Source organism: Peromyscus maniculatus, chromosome 7 (genome assembly GCF_049852395.1).
Source record: "Peromyscus maniculatus bairdii isolate BWxNUB_F1_BW_parent chromosome 7, HU_Pman_BW_mat_3.1, whole genome shotgun sequence".
Taxonomy (NCBI): Eukaryota; Metazoa; Chordata; class Mammalia; order Rodentia; family Cricetidae; genus Peromyscus; species Peromyscus maniculatus.
The window spans coordinates 69,796,547-69,815,713 of record NC_134858.1 but is presented as its reverse complement, the minus strand read 5'-3'; the positions used below and the strand labels follow the sequence as shown (position 1 = coordinate 69,815,713).

Sequence of the window (19,167 nt, the reverse complement as noted above, 5' to 3'; positions counted from 1 at the left end):
GATCAGATATAAGTTCTCAGCGACTTCTCTTCTCCAGGGTCATGCCTGCCCATCTACTGCCATGTTCTCTGCCATGACAGTCATGGACTCTAGCCCTCTGGAACTGTGAGCCCCGATAATGTTTTCTTTGATAAATTGCCTTACTCATGGTGTCTCTTCACAGCAATAGAGAGGTAACAAAGAGGGCTGGAGAAGATAGTCCTTTTGATGGAGCCTCCTGGTCTGGGCCCAGGTTAGTGTACAGAACCATAATCATAGCTACTCAGGAAGCTGAGGCAGGAAAACAAGAAGTTCAAGGCCAGCCTCCAAAACTTTGTGAGACCCTATTGCAGTACAAAAAAATAAGAAGAGGGCTGAGAACACAGCTCAGTGGCAGAGTACTTGCTTTGAACGTTTGAGGCCCAGAGTTCAACTCCAATTATAACAACAATAATAACAACAACAAGATGTCATGTTTCAAGGAAAATCTGACACGTTAATGTTCCACCTTGAAACCTTGTAACCTCATATAACTGAGAAAATTTGAAACTAAAGAAAAAAGGAGAAAAAAAAAGAATTCCTTGAATAATAAAGCAAAACAGAAACAACAACAAAGTAATGTGGTGATATTTTATTTGTGCTTTAATAAATAAAGCTTGCCTGGAGATCAGAGGAAAAGGTCAGCCATTATAAATAAACAAAGAAGTCAGGCTATGGCAGCACACACCCTTAATCCTATCACTTGGCAGGCGGGAGGGATCTCTGTTGTGTTCAAGGCCACACTGGAAACAGAGCCAGGTGTGGTGACACACGCCTTAAATTCCAATACTAGTTAAACATGGAGGTGTGGAGGTCTGTGCAGACAGACAGGAAGTGACAGAGCTGTGTAGGAAGAGGAAGTGATATAGTTGAACAGAGAGAGCAAATCAGAGGGCAGAACAGCAAGGCATATAGACGTGGGTAGACAGAAGTAGCTCGCATTTGGAAGCTGCAGAGTTGGTGAGGTGAGGTTGGCTGTGGCTTTCCCTATTTCCCTGATCTCTCTAAGGCTTTCACCCCTGTATTTGGCTCCATGTTTTTTTATTTAATAAAACCATTTAGAAATTCGTCTACAAAGTCAGTCATCTGTAAAATGTAAAAACAAAGTAGGCTGGTATAAAATTCCTCTGCAACTACCAGGTGTGGTGGCACACGCCTTTAATCCCAGCACCCCTGGAGGCAGAGGCAGGCGGATCTCTGTGAGTCTGTGGCCAGCCAAGGCTATATAGAGATACTTTGTCACAAACAAACAAACAAAAAATATTCCTTTACAAATGCATTGAATTGTAGTGGATAGAATAGAATGCCTCTAAATCCTCAAGGAAAGAAAGTATGACTCCAAATATCTATATAATCCAATTGTCATTTAAATATACATCTTAAATATCCACGAGCTCTGTGTCAGTATTAGGAAAATACTTGGAATTCCTACTATAGTAAAAATACCAACTTTAGAAATATTTTATGTGTATGAGTGTTTGCTTTCATGTATGTATATGTGTATGTATAACAAATGCGGACCCTGTGCCTGCAGTGCCCATTCAGGCCAGAAGAGGGTATTAGATCTCCTGGAACTAGGGTTACATGGATGTGAGCCACCATGTGGGTGCTTGAGAAATGAACCTTGGTCCTGTGGAAGACCAGCCAGTGCTCTTAACTGTGAGCCATCTCTTCGGTCCCAAGCACTCGAGCCAGGAATTTGAGGTAAACATAGTCATTTGTTTGACTTAAAACAAAAAAATTTTTTTTAATTTAATTTTAATTAGAGAATTAAAAAAATATGGACCAGAGATGTGGCTTAATGATAGAGCATCTGCTAGTATGTGTAAGACCCCAGCACCACAAAGCAACATACAAAGGTATAAACAAAGCAATAACCTAGAAGATAAATGTATAAAGAATGTGAGCTATTTACATGAAAGAAAATATATATGTCTTTCAGTCATATATGAGAAGACAATCTCATCATTGTGAGATATACAAAGAAAGCCAAAGCCCAATGACTAGGAAAAGACATCGCAGCTCATTGGTATTGTGTAGGGGAGAGTTTGTGGAAGACGTGATCATCTGTCCAAGTTGCAAGCACACATTCTTTGCATTTGTAATTTTACCTCTAGGAACTTATCCTATGGAGTATTTAAAACATGCGCAAAATGTTATAAGTAGAAAGCAAGTCTTTGAAGCATTGTTTGTAAGAGCTGAAGTCTAGAGAGCACTTACATGTCCATTAATGTCAGCTTGGTCAAATAAATGATCATGTAGCCAGTCAGCTGCTAAGGAATGGGGCTACTTTTCTTTTTTAACTGATAAATAATAGTAAGTTCCAACTATTGTTTAGTGGGAGAAAAAAACAAGCTAGAGTGTATAGAACTTAGCATAAAAGGCAAAAGCTGTAAGTACATATTCACGAGTGTTGCACTGAGGGACGTATAAGATTTTGGAAGCGTTAGTTGTCTCTGAGGACGTGTCTAGACAGGACCTGAATAGGATTTACTACTATACATTCTTGAGCTGTCCAAATGTGAAGACATGAATGCATTATCTATTCATAACTGAATAAGCAAGCCGTGTGTGGTTCTGTCTGTGGGACCTCTCTTCTAGGAGACCTGAGTCCCCTCAGCTGGGCGTGGCTAGCAAGGGGCCTGGTGCCTGGCAGCTGCTGCTTTTGTTCACGCCATTCTGGGCTATCTGCCACCTCCTTCCGAGCCTTACCCTGTTCAGATTACCACGGCAGTCTGAGTCAGGATGGTGCTGCTTGCCGCAAGGCTTTGAAAACTAGTTTCAGAAAATTCCTGGGCTTATTCACAGGCAGCCGCTCAGAACTTCGTACTTGAAACAGCGGTCTTCATAAAACCTGTTAGCTGCTTTCTTAATTGCATTGAACTTACGGAGGTTTCCTTCTGTTTGTCTGAGGACATGCCAAATTAGGAATACTTTCCCCCCAGGGTAAGCCACATTTTCTTTCTTTCTTTTCTCTTTCTCTTTTTAAAAAGCATTTTTAATTGTTATATATGCATTATAGTGAGTTATTTTTTTGGGCCCTCCACCCTGAATGCACCCAATCTCATCTTTCATTTTATTTTATTTCATTTATTTGGTTTTGGTTTTTCGAGGCAGGATTTCTTTGTGTAACCTTGCTGTCCTGGAACTCCCCCTGTAGACCAGGCTGGCCCTCAAACTCACAGAGATCCACTGCCTCTGCCTCCCTAGTTCTGAGATTAAAGGCGTGCTCTACCACTACCTGGGTCCTCTCTCTCTCTCTCTCTCTCTCTCTCTCTCTCTCTCTCTCTCTCTCTCTCTCTCTCTCTCTTCCCCCCCCCCTCTCCTTTTTCCTATTTTCTGAGCAGGGTCTCATATATAACACAAGCTCACCTAGAAGTCACCACGGAACCCAGGCTGGCCTCAGACTCACTTGCTGTTCTATCTAAACCTCAAAGGTGCTAGGAGTGTAGGCGTGCACCACCACACCCTGCCCACAGCTTACGGCTTTCATAGCAATGGGGGGGAAATTTAGACCTCTAGAAAAAGTAAGCAGACCAACTAGACAAAGATAATTGATGTGCCTTTTTAAATTTTCTACCAAATTTTAGCCTCAGCTATTAGAGACTGGAAAATCTTGATTGTCCAGGCTCTTGACATTACTGGTATTTTCGCAACTAGAAGCACACAGGTCATCCCTGCAGGGTATTTTTAGGCTATTTCCTGGCAGATTGCAGGGGTATCTTGACCCCATATTTTTAAACACATAATTTTTCATGAGGTAGAGATTATGGCCTCTTAATGAAATTTGCTTGCAATCTCCTGATACCTTATTAAGCCTCCACCAATGACAAGGTCCCATTAGACCTGCCTAAGCTAAAGCCTATTTGATATTAGAACACAAGGAAAGGTCTCTGCCTAAGTAGATTAAGGACACACAAATCAAGCAAGCCAGATCTCTAACAAGGGAACCCGGAGCACAGAATTTGCACGCGTTATTCATCCCCGCTCCGTCAGCAAACACGCAGATATTGCTCCGTGAGCCTTGGCCCGCCGTGCTTAAGAACGATGGTTAGAACATCAGTACAGGATCCCTCTTTCCATGACTGCTGCCAGAGGACTTGGAGGCTCCGCTGGGGGATTTGCACAGTAATTCCCTCCTGACACCCTCCAGTCTCCCTTGTCTGAAATGTCACTCGGAGCTCTGTGGGCAGGCCGGTTTCTTTACCTCTGTGTCTCCACTTCATGCATTCCATTCTGATTTCCTGTTGGCCCTTCTCCTACCGGCCTCTGGCTAAAAGAGTAACTTCTCCAGGTCATATTTCTCTGATAAATACACATTTTTAATTTGATTGTTAAACTGAAGACGCAGTGCAGTCTGGTCTGTGCCCTGCTCAGCAGTACAACCCGTCTCTTTTACTCGACCTTAGGCATCTAGTTTTGTCATCAATCAAGTCTGTGTACATTCTATAATGTGATCTGCTCTCTGAGCCACACTGTCCTCCCTCTTCCTTGAGTTAGTGTCCTTACTGATCCATGTCCGTGTCTACATTCTGTTTACAAAAGAGAAGGAATCGACCATTGTCCTTATCATTGTTCTCCATGACGGCGACATGAGAAGGTCTCGTCCCACCACCAAGCAAAGCCTCATCAGAGTTCTGACCACTCCAATGGAGTCAGAAAAACCTGTGCCGTCTTCAGGTCTGGAACTCAAGGGGAGGTTTCAACTAGAGATAGGAACCTTCGCCTTACACACAGCATTGAAGGCCGCAGGGTAGAAGGAGATAACCAAAGGAATGAGTGCAGATAAAGAGCAGAAAGAGGCTCCACGGCCCTTTAGAGATTGCAGCAAGAAAGGGGTTAGCAAGGATTCCTACTCTGTAAAATTGGAGGAAAACTAGGGGCATGTCAAGTAGTCAAGTAAAGAAAGTGTTTTAGGGGTGGGAGATGTAATTGGTTTGTAGAGGGCTTTCCTAGCATGCCCCGGGCTCCATCTCCAGCCCCATGTAAAACCAGGCATGGTGGAACACGCCTGTAATCCCAGCACTAGGGAGGTGGAGGCAGGAAGATCAGAAGTTACAGGTTATCCTTGGCTATATAGGGAGTCTGAGGCCAGCCTGGGCTACCCAAGACCCTGTCTCAAGAACAAAACTAAAAGAGAAAAGGAAAAGTATTTTAGGTCGTCTGTGCCAGCCCTTGATGGGGATTCAACAGTGGGAGGGTGAGGGCTGCTAAGGAATTCCGACAAAATGGGAGAAGCACTCTGGGAGGGGGTGCCAGTGAGGGGTGGGACTGAAGCCTGAGCGGATAGCCTGGCACCTGTGGAAACACGTCACTCAGACCTCCTGCCACAGGGGCAGACTTGACTGACAACCCCAGCTGAAGTGCCGCAGATGCACCACCGGATTTGTGGTAAAGCCAAGGTTACCCAGCCAGTGACTGAACCCGGCTGGAGTGGATGCAACTCCTGTAACCAGCAACTTTGGTAGAGAGACTCACCTTGGTCCCCACAAAACCTTCTTGGTGCCGTGCATGGTCTGAGATGCTGTCTCAGCCCTTCCTTCTGCCTCTCCTTCCGGGACATCTTCATAGAGGTGTCCTCGTCCACCATCCTGTACCCTCCCTTCCCCTTTTACAGGCATGCCCCCCTGTAAATAGCTTACTCCTCTAATTCCTTCCTGATGGCTCGTTTGTTTGTTTCAGTTTGTTTTTGTTTTTGTTTTTTTGTTTTTTTTTTTTTAAATGGGTTTCTCTAACAGTCCTCGCTGTCCTGGAACTCGCTCTGTAGACCAGGCTGGCCCTCAGACTCATAGAGATCCTCCTGCCTCTCCCTCCTGAGTGCTGGGATTAAAGGCGTGCGCCACTACACCCGGCTCAGAGTATCTGAACAACAACAAATGGAGCAAGAAGTGGGGTGATTCAGCCTCTCCTGTGCTCCCCCACAGTCCCACTAGCACTTCAAAGTAGGGAGGGTGTCTCCCAGAATAAATACTCTTCAGCACACATCACTTCGTTTGTCTCCACACCTTTCTGTGAATTGGCAGCGTTAGTGGTTAGTGTCTGTGTGGAACAGATGACAAGAGAACTGTGTTTGAGAGTTGGCATGAGTTGTCAGGGTTCCCGTGGCCAGTGGAGGGAAGATTGAAACAAGCAGCGTCTGTCCCCTTAAAGATGGAGTCACGGTGAAAAGCGTCATTTGGTTTGGTTCTGTGCAAATTCCATGCAGTGTGCTTCCACAGGCCTGGATGGCATGGGTCACCTCACACCTCTCTGTATTCCAGTCTTCTGGGGACCCCCTCAGACGAGAAAGCCATCCTTGGCTGGAGTGCTGTGACTCATTGCTGTACTTTATTCTGATTCCAAGCCAATGTTCTTTTTGTCGTGGTGTCCTGTAGTTCCTCAAACTGCAAGCCCAAACCCATCCCTTCTCTTCTCCTTCTTCTTTTGGTTTTTCAAGACTGGGTTTCTCTGTGTAGCCTTGGCCGTCCTGGAACTCACTCTGTAGACCAGGTTGCCTCTAACTCACAGAGATTCTCCTGCCTCTGCCTCCCAGTGCTGGGATTGCAGGTGTGAGCCAACACCACCCATATTCTGCTTCTTGTCAGGGATTTATTTGTTTGCAGCAAGAGAAAAGGAATGTGCAGATTCTCCCGTTGTTCCCACCACTGTATAGACAGGTCCCCCACTCTTCAGGAAATTCTCCATACCAGTGGTGACAAATCCTCCTCAAATACCTTTGTTTACATTCCACAGTTGTACAGGACTATCCCCTGAGCCACACTGCCACACCTTCAGGAGTCCTGCTGGGTCTATGCACCAAAGATCATCATAGCTGTTCTTGTTGACTCAGAAGTAAAGGCAAGGGGGGCGGGAGGTCCACAGGACCCTCACCTGGCTGTTCAGCTGCCCTTTCTAGCCAGTTGTGTGCAATTCTGCATGTGGCCTCAGGGCAGTGTGGGCTGGAGTGTGTAGCTGGGGAAGGACTAGAGCCCTCTACACAGCCATGACAGAGTCCTCATCCACACTGGGTGCAGGCCGTCCAGTGTGGCTGCTTTAAGGCCACCCATACTCCTCCCTGTCACCCCTCACCCATTGCTCTGTCAGGAAGCCTAATACAATCATTGGTTCCTCAGAGTGAACTTTGGGGGAATCATACTTCAGATTGTCACTGGGACCTTAGTAGGAGGGGGTGGAATTCTAGCAACATCCACCAACGGCTCCCTGCTCCTCAGCCTTGTTTTTAGTGGCTGCTTTCCAATTCTAGAATAAAACCAAATCTTGTTGAGGCTCAGAACATGCTACGCCAGAATACCACACCTGGCATGTTGAAGCATGGTGGTGTCAGATGCAGCATTGTTACAGCACAGTGAGGCAGTGTGATGGCACAATGGGTCACCATGCTCTCACAGTACAGTGTGGTAGTGGGAAAAAGGGCCCTGTGATGTCAGAGTGGAGTATTCTGATGACAGTGCAGTACTGTGATGTCCAGACGCAGCATTGTGATGTCCTGGTATGGCAATGTGATGGCACAATGGTCACTGTGATTTCATAGTATACTGTGGTGATGGGAAAAAGAAGTATTGTGATTTCAGAGTAGAGCATTGTGATGACAGAATGCAGTACTGAATCACAGTGCAGATTTGTGATGTCACAAAGGACTATTGTGATGTCAAAATGTAGCATTGTGATGTCCTGGTATGGCAGTGTGATGGCACAATGGGTCACTGTGATTTCATAGTATACTGTGGTGATGGGAAAAAGCAGTATTGTGATGTCATAGTAGAGCATTGTGAGGGCACAGTGGACCACTATGATGTCACAGTGCATCGTTGTGAGGACACAGTGGACCACTAATATGTCATAGTAGAGCATTGTGAGGACACAGTGGACCACTATGATGTCACAGTGCATCGTTGTGAGGACACAGTGGACCACTATGATGTCACGGCGCATCATTGTGAGGGCACAGTGGACCATTATGATGTCACGGCACATCATTGTGAGGGCACAGTGGGCCACTATGATGTCACAGCGCATCATTGTGAGGGCACAGTGGACCACTATGATGTCAGAGTGCATCATTGTGAGGGCACAGTGGACCACTATGATGTCACAGTGCATCGTTGTGAGGACACAGTGGACCACTATGATGTCAGAGTGCATCATTGTGAGGGCACAGTGGACCATTATGATGTCACGGCGCATCATTGTGAGGGCACAGTGGGCCACTATGATGTCACGGCACATCATTGTGAGGGCACAGTGGGCCACTATGATGTCAGAGTGCATCATTGTGAGGGCACAGTGGACCACTATGATGTCACAGTGCATCGTTGTGAGGACACAGTGGACCACTATGATGTCAGAGTGCATCGTTGTGAGGACACAGTGGACCACTATGATGTCACGGCGCATCACTGTGAGGGCACAGTGGGCCACTATGATGTCACGGCGCATCATTGTGAGGGCACAGTGGACCACTATGATGTCAGAATGCATCATTGTGAGGGCACAGTGGATCACTATGATGTCATGGAGCATCGTTGTGAGGGCACAGTGGACCACTATGGTGTCACAGCGCATCGTTGTGAGGGCACAGTGGGCCACTATGATGTCACAGTGCATCATTGTGAGGGCACAGTGGACCACTATGATGTCAGAGTGCATCATTGTGAGGGCACAGTGGACCACTATGATGTCAGAGTGCATCATTGTGAGGGCACAGTGGATCGCTATGATGTCACAGCGCATCGTTGTGAGGACACAGTGGATCACTATGATGTCATAGCGCATCGTTGTGAGGGCACAGTGGACCACTATGATGTCACAGCGCATCGTTGTGAGGGCACAAGGGATCAAAATAGAGTATTGTGAAGGCACAACTTACCATTATAATATTACAATGCAGTATTATAATAGCAGAATGTAAGTTAAACGGGAGCACTGATTTCACTTGGAGAATTGTGATGATGGTGTAGCATTGTGATGGGACGATGGAAGATTTTGACGGCACAATAGAGCCTTGTGATGTCATTATTCAGCATTATGATGTCATAATAAAAACCTAATTGGAGAATGCAATATCATGATGTCATAGTTCAGCATTGTGATGACATTATGGAACTTTTAATATCACAGTACAGCATTGTAATGGTACAAAAGGAATTATTTTAGTTGCATTGTGTGTGTGTGTGTGTGTGTGTGTGTGTGTGTGTGTGTGTGTGTGTGTGCAGGGTACATGTGGAAGTCAAAGGATAACTCGGTTCTCCACTTTTACAAATTGAGTCCCAGGGATTAAACTCTGGTCATCAGACTTGGTGGCAAGTGCCTTAATTCACGAGCCATCTTATTCCAATTTTTTTGTATCTGTTGAGATTTGTTTTGTGTCCAAGCATGTGGTCAATTTTTGAGAAGGTTCCATGGGGTGCTGAGAAGAAGGTATATTCTTTTGTGTTAGGATGGAATATTCTGTAGATATCTGTTAGGTCCATTTGAGTCATAACATCTGTTAGGTCCTTTATTTCTTTGTTAAGTTTCAGTCTGGTAGATCTATCTTTTGGTGAGAGTGGTGTGTTAAAGTCTCCCACTACTAATGTGTGGGGTTTGATGTGCGTTTTAAACTTTAGTAGTGTTTCTTTTATGAATGTGGGTGCTTTTGTATTTGGAGCATAAATGTTTAGAATCGAGACTTCATCTTGGTGGATTTTTCCTGTGATGAATATGTAATGTCCATCCTGGTCTCTTTTGATTGATTTTAGTTTGAAGTCTATTTTATTAGATATTAGGATAGCTACACCAGCTTGTTTCTTAGGTCCATTTGCTTGGAAAACCTTTTCCCAGCCCTTTACTCGGAGGTAGTGTCTGTCTTTGGAGTTAAGGTGTGTTTCTTGTATGCAGCATATGGATGGGTCCTGTTTTCTAATCCATTCTGTTAGCCTGTGTCTTTTTATAGGTGAGTTGAGACCATTGATATTGATGGATATTAATGACCAGTGATTGTTAATTCCTGTTATTTTTTTGGTTGTGTTGTGTTGTCCTTCTGTGGTGTATGTTGGTGTAGGATTATCTATTGCTTGATTTTTCATGGATGTGTTTAGCTTCTTTGGGTTGAATTTTCCCTTCTAGTGCTTTCTGTAGGGCTGGGTTTGTGGACAGGTATTGATTAAATCTGGTTTTATCCTGGAATATTTTGTTTACTCTGCCTATGGTGATTAAGAGTTTTGCTGGGTATAATAGTCTGGGTTGGCATCCATGGTCTCTTAGTGTCTGCATGAGGTTTGTCCATGATCTTCTATCTTTCATAGTCTCTATTGAGTAGTCTGGTGTTATTCTGATGGGTTTGCCTTTATATGTTACTTGGTCCTTTTCCTTTGCAGCTCTTAATATTTTTTCTTTATTCTGTGTGTTTAGTGTTTTGATTATTATGTGGCGAGGGGACTTTTTTTTTGGATCCAGCCTATTCGGTGTTCTGTAAGCTTCTTGTATCTTCATAGGTATTTCTTTCTTTAGGTTAGGAAAGTTTTCTTCTATGATTTTGTTGAATATATTTTCTGTGCCTTTGAGTTGGTATTCTTCTCCTTCTTCTATCCCTATTATTCTTAGGTTTGGTCTTTTCATGGTGTCCCAAATTTCCTGGACGTTTTGTGTTAGGACTTTTTTGTCTTTATTGTTTTCTTTGACTGACGAATCTGTTTTCTCTATTGTGTCTTCAGTGTCAGAGATTCTCTGTTCCATCTCTTGCAATCGGTTGGTTATGCTTGTTTCTGTAGTTCCTGTTCGTTTTGTCAGGATTTCTATTTCCAGCATTCCCTCAGCATGTGTTTTCTTTATTGTCTCAAATTCATTTTTCAGATCTTGGAATGTTTCTTTCATCTGTTTAATTGCTTTTTCTTGGCTTTCTTTGATTTCTTCCCATTTTTTGTTCGTTTTTTCTTCCATTTCTTTAAGGGAGTTTTTTATTTCCTCTTTAATGGAGTTTTTCATTTCCTCTTTAAGGGAAGTTTTTATTTCCTCTTTAAGGGAGTTTTTTATTTCCTCTTTAAGGAAAGTTTTTATTTCCTCTTTAAGGTAGTTTTTCAATTCCTCTTTAAGGAAAGTTTTTATTTCCTCATTGAGGGAATGTTTTATTTCTTCTTTAAGGGCCTCTATCATCTTCTTAATGTCATTTTTAGGGTTGATTTCTTCTGCTTCTTCTGACATGGTATGTTTAGGTCTTGCAGGTGTAGAATCACTAGGTTCTGATGTTGCCATATAGGTCTTTATGTTGTTGCCTGTATTTTTGCACTGGCGTCTACTCATCTCTTCCTCTGTGAGGTGCAGGTGGTGTCTGTGTCTGAGAGTGCCTCTCTTGTTCTAATTTTTAGTCTTGGTTTAGTAGTGGTTCTTGGTTAAATTGGTGCTATTGGGCTATTTCTTCGGGGGCAGCTGATTTCGATCGGTGAATTATATACTTATGATTCTGGTGATCTGGTTTGGTGTCTGGGTAGCGCCTTCTTCTGTGTTCTCAGGTCACTTTTTGTTCATTTGTCAACTCCTCAGCTGATCTTGTTTCTTCAGACTTTAAACTGTAGGCATCTGAATCCTCTCCCAGATGGGTTTCAGCTGAGCAGGGTAGTCTCACCAACACCTCCAAGTTGTTGGGTTTCACGGGATCAGCAGCTGGGCCCTGGGTTGTCCTCAGATGGAGTGTTCAGATTCGTTCTGGTTCTGACCCACGGAGATAGCTTCTTCCCCAGTTGTTGGGGTTAGGGGCGTCCCTGTTTCAAGCTGCGTCTGCTTGTCTCCGTCCCTGGGCCTGTTTACCTCTGCGGTCCTCCGCCGGGCCTGTGGTCCCTGTCAGCTGCCGCTGGTTCTGTCTGCCTCTGGGGGCCGCCACCGGGCCTGAATGTCTCTGTCGGCCGCTGCCGCCGGGCACGTCTACCTCAGCGGGCTGCCGCTGGGTCCGTCTACCTCCAGAGGCCGCCGCCACAGGCCTACCTGCGTCTGCTTGTCTCCGCCGCCGGGCCTGTCTACCTCTGTGGACCGCCGCTGGGCCTGAATGTCTCTGCCGGCTGCTGCCGGGTCTGAATATCCCTGTCGGCTGCCGCCGCTGGGCCCGTCTACCTCCACGGGCCCCCGCCACAGGCCCACCTGCGTCTGCTTGTCTCCACCGCCGGGCCTGTCTACCTCTGTGGACCGCCGCTGGGCCTGAATGTCTCTGCCGGCTGCCTCCGGGCCTGAATATCCCTGTCGGCTGCCGCCGCTGGGCACGTCTACCTCAGCGGGCTGTTGCTGGGCCTGTCTACCTCCGCGGGCCTACCTGCGTCTGCTTGTCTCTGCCGCCGGGCCTGTCTACCTCTGTGGGCCGCTGCTGGGCCTGAATGTCTCTGCCGGCTGCCGCCGGGCCTGAATGTCCCTGTTGGCCGCTGCTGCCGGGCCCGTTTACCTCAGCGGGTCGCTGCTGGGCCCGTCTACCTCTGTGGGCCGCCGCTGGGCCTGAGTGTCTCTGCCAGCTGCCGCTGGGTCTGAATATCCCTGTCGGCTGCCGCCGCTGGGCCCGTCTACCTCCACGGGCCCCCGCCACAGGCCTACCTGCGTCTGCTTGTCTCTGCCGCCGGGCCTGTCTACTGCATTACATTCTTTAATGGTTACAGGACTTTTCTGGCATATGTATTTTATGTTGACTGAATTGTAATTCAGGCTTAAAAAAGCAGTCTGATCTAAACTGTCACATTGATGTATGTAGGGTTATTTGTACCAGTCTGTAGCATTCATCCTAATTGTTTTTTTTTTTTTTTTTTTTTCCTGAGACAGGGTTTCTTGTGTAGTTTTGGTGCCTGTCCTGGAACCCACTCTGTAGACCAGGCTGGCCCTGAACTCACAGAGATCCACCTGGCTCTGCCTCCTTAGTGCTGGGATTAAAGGTGTGTGCCACCACTGCCCAGTGTAATTGGTCCTAATAATAAAAACCTGGAGCTAGATATTGGGGTAAAAGCTGATCAGTAAAGGAACCAGCCTCCAGAGAGACTTCTTACCTCTACTGAATCATCAGCCTGAAAGCTCACGAGCCATCTTGCTGGACCCGGGGAAAAAATTTAAGAGATATTTCTGAAGGCGAATGAGATTTAATTAAATATGTTGGTGCTGTGGAAAGGCTTGGTCAGAGTTCTAGGACACTGTTAATAGGAGTCTGAAGACTGGCTGGGACAGTTGCCTGGGTGGAACATCTGGAGGTGGGAACAGACTGGAGCCTTTTCTCACCAGATTGTGAATCGCAGACACGTCTAAACAGATGAGTGTCGTAAATAGATGTGTGTTTGAGGTAGATAATTTGACCTCTGTGAGTTGGATGAATTAAAATGGGGACATGTAGAGACAGGAATAATGCCTTTTAAAGATGATATTCTGCTTTTAAGCAGGCGGCCACTTGATAGAACGGAGAAACTGGGGAAGGGAGCCCACGGTGGCTGAAGACATTCTCCGCCCAAGCCTCGAACTCCCCGGCTCTGTGTGAGGAACAGACTCGAGGTCTGTACCCTCAGTATGGAGTGATCCCCTCCCTTGCACTGTTGCTCTGGGCTTTGGCAGCTGCAGTAAACCTCAGCACACGCTGCCTAACACGTGAGTTTGCTCGGCGAATTACACTCTCGCTTTTCTTGACAAGTTTGGAAACTTTAAGTATTTATTTCCAGGACTAGCTGTTAATATAAGCTAAATTAGTGAAGACTCACATACTATGTATTTCTGATGGCACTAAGTCTGTGACACAGAAGGAAGTATTGTGTCACATTTATATTTGGGAGAATAAATTTACAGTCAGGAAATTAACAAGGACTTTGAGTTTACATGATAGTCTGAGTTTATTCAACAGTCATCTGAACGGTGTCTGTGCAAAGAGATATAAAGACACATTTAACCAAGTCTTGGTCTCTAGGAGCTCAGAATTAAGGATCAGAGGCCAATCAGCACACAGCTGTCAAAAAGGTTTACAACAAACCGTGGCAGTTTATCGGAGGGATTCATGGCACCATGGGCAATTAGCTGACTTTACAGATGGAAGGGAAGCTTTGCAAAGAAGCATTCCTTTAGATGTCTCCAAGCTGTTCCCTCTGGTCCTCTTGCCACACAAGGTGGACTAACAAGGAGGTCGTGTATAAAGCTACAAAGAGTCAAACTTGGTGGTAGTCTGCGACTAACGGATTCCAAGTTCAAATCTGCCCCGACTACAAAGCAAGGCCCTGTCTCACTTACATGGTAAAGTCAACTGAAAATAACAGTAATTATGGTTTAAAGAACATTGAAGCTCTCTGCTTCTGGGTGCAGTTTGTTGTTTTCTAAGACCGCGAGGTCCATTATTGGACTGTTCATCCTGTCTTTCTGATTTCCGGTGTGAGCGCTTACAGCTATACGCGTCCCTCTTCAGATCAACTTCCCGAGCTATTACCACTTATGAGTATCAAGGATTTGCTGGTTTACTGTGAAATTCTGTCTGTATCTTTTTTTCCCCTATACAAGAAAGAACATGTACAGACCTACAACACCACACACACACACACACACACACACACACACACACACACACACACACATACGCGGTGCGCACCTTTATTTTCCAGAAGATGCTTATAGGCAATACCCAGCTGGTCCTTACTGTCTTGACTCCGTTTCTTCACGTTGCCTGCTGATTTACTCCCTGCACACACCTGACCTGTGATTTTACAGAAACTGAAGGTGTCCTACTTGGGCAGCTTCTTGCTGTTCTATGGCCCATGAAGGTTGTGGACCGGCTGCCCCCATCTTTCCTGGTATGTCTATAATGTTCTGTACTTGTTAAAGAACAGCTAAGATGAACTTCTGGAAGTTTAGTGGATAGAGTGCGCTTTTAATTGTTTTATGAATATTGCCCTATACTTTCCTAAAAGATTGTACAACTTATACAAACAAGTCTATGTTTTATATTGTTGATATTCATTCCAGGCTTTAATCTTCAACTTTGCCATATTATTATCCTGGTGTGCTTTTAAAAGTATATATAAGCCAAACATGGTATCACATGCCTATGGTGCCTGCACTCAGGAAGCTGGGGAAAGAGGGTCAGAAGTTTGAGGCTAGCCTGGGCTCAGTAGAGAGACCCTGTGGTAAACTAAACAAAATGAAACAGAAAACCCAAAGCAACAGCAACAAAGGTAGACAGAATTTTAGTTATGCGATTCGTTTATCTGCAAAGTTGAACATGTTTTTATTACTCATTTACATTTAGTTTGATATAAACCTTCTCTCTAATTTACTCACTTTTCTGCTGAGTGCTAAAGTCTTCTCTGGTTGATTTGTTCAGTTTTTCTGCACATTAAGTAAATTGGCCTTTTGTCTAACTTTTCACACACTGACGTCATCCTTTCACCCCTTTCTCTGCCCCTCCCACCTCCTCTTGGGCTTTTAAACCCATTTCTTTCCAGCTTGGGCTTGACGGAACACCTAGGAAGGTGTTTTCTACTTCAGGACGATATTAGACCCTTCACTATGTTTCTATCAAACACCTCGTGTTTGTTCTGTTATACAAAGCCACCGCAATGTACCAAGTCACTTCCTGCTAGACCCTTCTGCTGCGTCCAGCTTTCGGAATGGCACATCTTCTTGACCTTTGGATTCCTTAAGACACTGGCGAGCAGCAGATCAACGTCTTCTCTGTGGAGCTTTTCATGAAAACCTGTTTTTCTTCTCTAGTTTAATAATCTCAACCACTTGAACCACATTTCATTTCTTTTCTTTTTCTTACTTCATTTCTGATGACCAACTCTCAAATGTCCCCTGCCACTTCACATGAACCTTAAAAGTCAGTGCCCCAAGTTGGCATGATACCTTAAGGCTATGACCAGTTCTAAGCTTAGCAGAGGGATAGTTTCCTAACTCTTGGATGTCATAGACCTATTAATACATTTCACTATCACAGTTAGCCTTATAAAACCACCTGCCTGATTCTGCCAGCTCATAGCTATCAAACCCATAAAACGAGAAATAACATCAAATGTACTAGATGACGGGGGAAAAAAAGACTTTTAAAAGATTCTGAGAATTTAGAAATGGGTGAAAATTATCAGTAACAACACTACAAGTTATGCATTTATACTGAAGAAAGTATAAGACAGATTTCTTTTAATACGTGTGAAGCATTTTAGATTACGATAAAATTAAAATTGACCACAACACGAAATCACTGCCAAAATGTTAATGCATTTTTGACTGGAAAGAGAATTAATAGCTGACTGTGCATAGCCTCTCCCCTCCCTCCTTTAGCCAAGGAAATTTTTGTCTTGGCAAGGTTAGTTACTGGGCCTCATTAGGAGATTAGTGGATTGAGTAAGAGGGAAAAGGTTCAATTGATCTCCTGGAAAAATCAGCGAGTTGCACAAGGAAAGAGACTCTGAAGAGTGGAAGAGTTACTGAGAGGAGCAAAGCCAGTGAGCACCAGCCACAAGAGTAAGTTGGGGACATTTACAACAGGAAAAAAGAAATTAGATTAGCAGCTGCCTTGTAGCAAGGGAGGCTTTTCAGATGAGGCTGGAAGGCTTCAGGAATTATTGCCAAGGAATCAGGGATACCGCCTCACTTAGTATGCATTCTAAAAAACATAGGGAAAAATTAATTTCCCCCTAATTATTTTGGAATGTCTGAAATGTGTATCTGAATGGAGCTTACAGCTGAGCTAAAAGCAGAGGCCATCTCAACCACACACAGGTCATGAAGTCTCACATTTCGTCAGCAGAACTATCATGTTCACCACAGTAAAAATGATAGTCATGTCGGTTGGCCATATGACGTCTGTATTATCTCCGGCACTGGGTGCCACATATTTTATAAAGTGTGCCAGCTTGCTAGGGCTACTGTAACAAAGCCCATGATCCGGGGAGCTCAAACCAAAAGAGCTTACTTCCCGTGGTTCTGAGGGAGAAGAGTCTGGGGCCCTGAGGTGATTTCTCCAGCAGCCCTTCTCCTCGGTACTCTCTGTCTTCTCTGTGGTCTCACCAGTCATGGTGGATTGGGGCTTGCCACATCAACTCATTTGAATAACCCTCTTTAAGAACACTTTTAAAACCCTCTATCCAAGTATGGTCTCATTCTGAGGTGCTGGAATTGAGGGTTTGAACATGAATTTGGTGGAGAAGACACAAGTCAGCCCATAACATAGGCTACCAAAAATTCACTCTGTATCCTCATTTTTTTAGATGCCCTTGAATTTTGTTATTGATCTTTTAGGACCCAAATGACTGCAATCTGTTAATTGTCAGACTCTTTCACTATTTTCATTAAGTATCTGTTCATGACATTAACCTGATTGGTATATATTATATATTATTTTTATATTGCATATTCTTTTTGAGTTCAAAGACTTTAGAACTCAATGATATGTTAGTTACATGAAAACAGTATTCTGTAAGATGGTCTTTGGGGAATAAAATATTTGGAGGCACAAAGAGAAATGAATTGCTTTTCTATAAAATGAGGCATCTGGACCAGAAAGTCTCCAATGCCCCACCCAGTTGTCAAGACCTACAATTCTGGTTCAAACACATAGAAAAAAGTATAACATATTGTTAAATATAACTTTAACATATTAGGTTGGGTTACAGATAATATTCAGGAAGGAAAGGCAGAATCTGGTTAGGCCTGTGGAAGGTCTTCCTAAAACTCAATTGGCTGACATGAATGATGTGTCTTGAAGAAAGCCCTTCAGATCCAACTGCTGACCTCAGGCAGGCTTTCACAGTCACAGTAACTCATACTGATGATATTTCCGGTTCCACACCCCTCCCTTTGATACAGGCTGACCTTGAACTTCCTCTGTATCTAAAGATAACCCTGATGCTCTTGCCTCCACCTTCAGCAAGCTAAGATCATAGGTGTGGACTACCATGCTTGGTTTATGCAGTGCTGCGGATTGACCAGAGTCTCATGCATGCTATGCGTGCAGGCTACTAACTGAGCTACAGTTACAGCTAGACTCTTAATTTTGTACTGTTTCCATAATCAGCACTTTCTTTAATAGTGCTTTAACACTATTCTGTAAAATAGTTAGAATCAACCATACACCCAAGCGTCCCCCCATGAGCTGTGCCTTGCACCCCAAACCTCTGGACAGTGAGCAAATGCATCTTAGGATTTCCTGAACTCATATTTTATCATTTCTTGCAGAAATAGCACCATTTAATCAATATTAACTGATTTCCTATTTAGGCAAAGAATAGATAATAAACTCCTACAGTGGATAGATAAGTACTGCACTTAGCAGTGTTATATTCATTATATTGGCTCATAGTCCCTAGCTTATGTGGAAATCTATTCATTACTTTTCAACAAGCCACGATTACACAGTAGATCTGCCAATCCCTAAAATTAGTTTTTAAAAAATACTTTGTGTAAGTCAGAAAATATGGCTCATCTCTTTGAAGGCTGAAGACAGGTTTAATATTTTACTTTTCTTTTTTTCTTGTTTTTTTTTTTTCAGGAGAAAAGATAAGGACCAACTATCAGGAGAAGTTATGAATATGTGGCAGTAATACTTAGAGGCTGCTCTCCGTGGTGAATTACACTTTGAAAGACTTTCGCAGACCGAGGCCCATTTCTGACATCAAGTTGAAATCACCTTAGCATGGATAATTTTTAAATGAAATAGTTTCTGAGGGTGGAAAAGAGCCATATTGGATTTTATCTGGTTATTAAATTCAAAAAAATGTCTCATATCAAGAAGGTGGATATTGTCCCAGCATTATTAAAATATTCTATTTAGAAAAATGACATTGTTACTCCTATGAAACAGATGTTGGTCTAGATAAAGGTAAATGCCTTCACGGGTCTCAAACACGTGCACATGGGATTACAGAAAATAATTATAGTTCAAGCAGGGAATGCTGCTTCTTTGGCTGGGCAGACAGTGTTTGGGTGATCTGCTGTGGTCTAACAAAGTACCCCAAAACTTTACGGCTTAAAACAAGGACTGGAAAGCTTTTCCAGCAAAGAGCATTCATTTAAACTCTTGGTGGCAACTGCTCAACTCAGCTGTTGCAAGTCGAAAGCAGTCAGAAAGAGTCTGTAACCAGGTGGCATCTCCGCTCGCCAGAGAGGCGGTGGGCATCAGACTGTGGGCTATAGCTTCTTGGCTTCTGGTTTATAAGGGCTCATAATTTTATAGGTTGG

General features: G+C 44.2%; 1 protein-coding gene across 3 annotated transcripts in view; it reads left to right on the top strand.

Annotated features, from left to right (window-relative positions):
- Positions 1–18,765, top strand: part of LOC143274276 (uncharacterized) — a 53,318-nt gene extending 34,553 nt beyond the window's left edge. For all 3 annotated transcript variants that reach the window (XR_013052816.1, XR_013052814.1, XM_076576655.1), the window contains one exon: positions 18,479–18,765. Coding sequence is in view for 1 of the 3 variants with exons in the window: in XM_076576655.1 (XP_076432770.1) it covers positions 18,479–18,516 (38 nt within the window). In the remaining 2 variants the exon portion in view is untranslated. The remainder of the gene's footprint in view (positions 1–18,478) is intronic.
- The last annotated feature ends 402 nt before the right edge of the window (positions 18,766–19,167 follow it).